The 1,790-nt window shown below is 54.6% G+C and overlaps 1 protein-coding gene across 1 annotated transcript; it reads left to right on the top strand.

Annotated features, from left to right (window-relative positions):
* Positions 1-4: 4 nt before the first annotated feature.
* Positions 5-991, top strand: LOC123177652 (receptor-like serine/threonine-protein kinase NCRK; the record flags this gene model as incomplete). The annotated part of the gene is made up of 1 exon (XM_044591276.1): positions 5-991. A coding segment is annotated over one exon (834 nt), but the record flags the coding sequence as incomplete, so codon positions are not given.
* Between the last annotated feature and the right edge of the window lie 799 nt (positions 992-1,790).

Genomic DNA, 1,790 nt, shown 5'->3' on the forward strand with positions numbered 1-1,790 from the left:
GCCACGCATCCTCCACCGCGACATCAAGTCCACCAACATCCTGCTCGACGACAGGTTCAGAGCCAGGATCACGGACCTGGGCATGGCCAAGTGCCTCATGAACGATGGCGTGACCAGCTGCTCCAGCTCGCCGGCGCGCATGCTGGGCACCTTCGGGTACTTCGCGCCCGAGTACGCCATCGTCGGCAAGGCGTCGCTCAAGTCGGACGTGTTCAGCTTCGGCGTGGTGGTGCTGGAGCTCATCACGGGCCGGCAGCCGGTGCACAAGAGGGGCGGCGCCGGCGCCAGCGGCGCGGGCACGGACGAGAGCTTGGTGATGTGGGCGACGTCGCGGCTGCGGGACAGTAGGCTGGTGGTCGCGGAGCTGCCGGACCCGGCGCTGAAGGGCGCGTTCCCGCCCGAGGAGATGCAGATCATGGCCCACCTGGCCAGAGAGTGCCTGCAGTGGGACCCCGAGGCCAGGCCCACCATGACCAAAGTCGTCCAGATCCTCTCCACCATCGCGCCCCTCGCCGACAAGCGCCGTCGCCACCACCTGCCCGCCGCCGCCGATGCCTTCGCCCCGGGCTTCCACGCCGAGAGGCCGCGGGAATGCTCAGTGTGGCAGGACGACGACGACTACGGCCATCGCCGCGATCACCTGCACGGAGGGTACGGCAGCAATGCCAAGGGCGCCGTCTTGTCCGGAGAGGTCACGGTTAACGTCGGGATGCCAGTGACGATGATGACGACGATGGGGCGGAGCTGGCGGTCGGCGGAGCAGGAGGAGGTGGACCTGACGGAGCCGCGGCTGGAGACGTTCACGGAGCCGCCGACGACAGCCAGCCCCTTCAGGTGAACGTGAGATGAATCGAATACGTCGTAGAATAGATTGATAGAACAGTCAAGTAGAGCCAGAGAAGAAAAATGTGAGTGAGATGCATTGTACAGGCAAGAACGTAATCAAATCAATTTGAGAAGAAAAATGTGAGTGACATGCATTGCGACCAAATTTACCAAACGATTCGATGCTATTACATTGGTATAACATTGTACATTCGCCAACAAAAATGAAAGAGGTACAACATTGCAGATAACACCGCTAATGTCACAACTTTTTCATAATTTTACATTGCATGCCATCAACAAAGGAAAGAAAACCACATCTCCAGGACTTAATTGTAAAGAGCATCCCAAACCACAACCAGAGACCAGACACAATCCCAGCAATCACACAGTAGTACATCCAGTGGTCCTCCTCTTCACCATTTCTCTCATCCGGTGCAAGCGAAATATTCGTACATGAAATGTTTAGAGGAAATCCACAGAGCCCAGAATTGTTGGAGTAAATTGATGGGTCAGTCAGGGTCTGAATCTGATTCCCGGTGGGTATCTTGCCCGACAAAAGATTGTTCGAGACATTTAACGTGTTGAGCCCTGATAATCGTGTGATGCTTTGAGGAATGTTTCCAAAAAGTTGATTAGATGATAGATCAAGGATCTCAAGAAAAGAGAGGCTACCAATGCCTTGCGGAATGCGGCACGACATATGGTTTCTTGAAAGGTTTAGGAACCGAAGGCCTTGAAGGTTGGTTAACTCTTCGGGGATGCATTGTGATAGCAAATTGTCTGATAAATCAATGCCGGCTAATAACCGGATCGCTCTTCGGAATTTCTGCACCTTGCCCTTCCATATTATGTCGATTCTATCATTGTACTTCCAGTCGCTGAGCAGTCCCGTAGTCGATGGATCTCGTGGATGCTTCATGGAAGTCAAGTTGTCGAAGGATACCGGAATGGAGCCAGTCAAG

Source organism: Triticum aestivum, unplaced genomic scaffold, assembly GCF_018294505.1.
Source record: "Triticum aestivum cultivar Chinese Spring unplaced genomic scaffold, IWGSC CS RefSeq v2.1 scaffold66756, whole genome shotgun sequence".
NCBI classification, from domain to species: Eukaryota; Viridiplantae; Streptophyta; class Magnoliopsida; order Poales; family Poaceae; genus Triticum; species Triticum aestivum.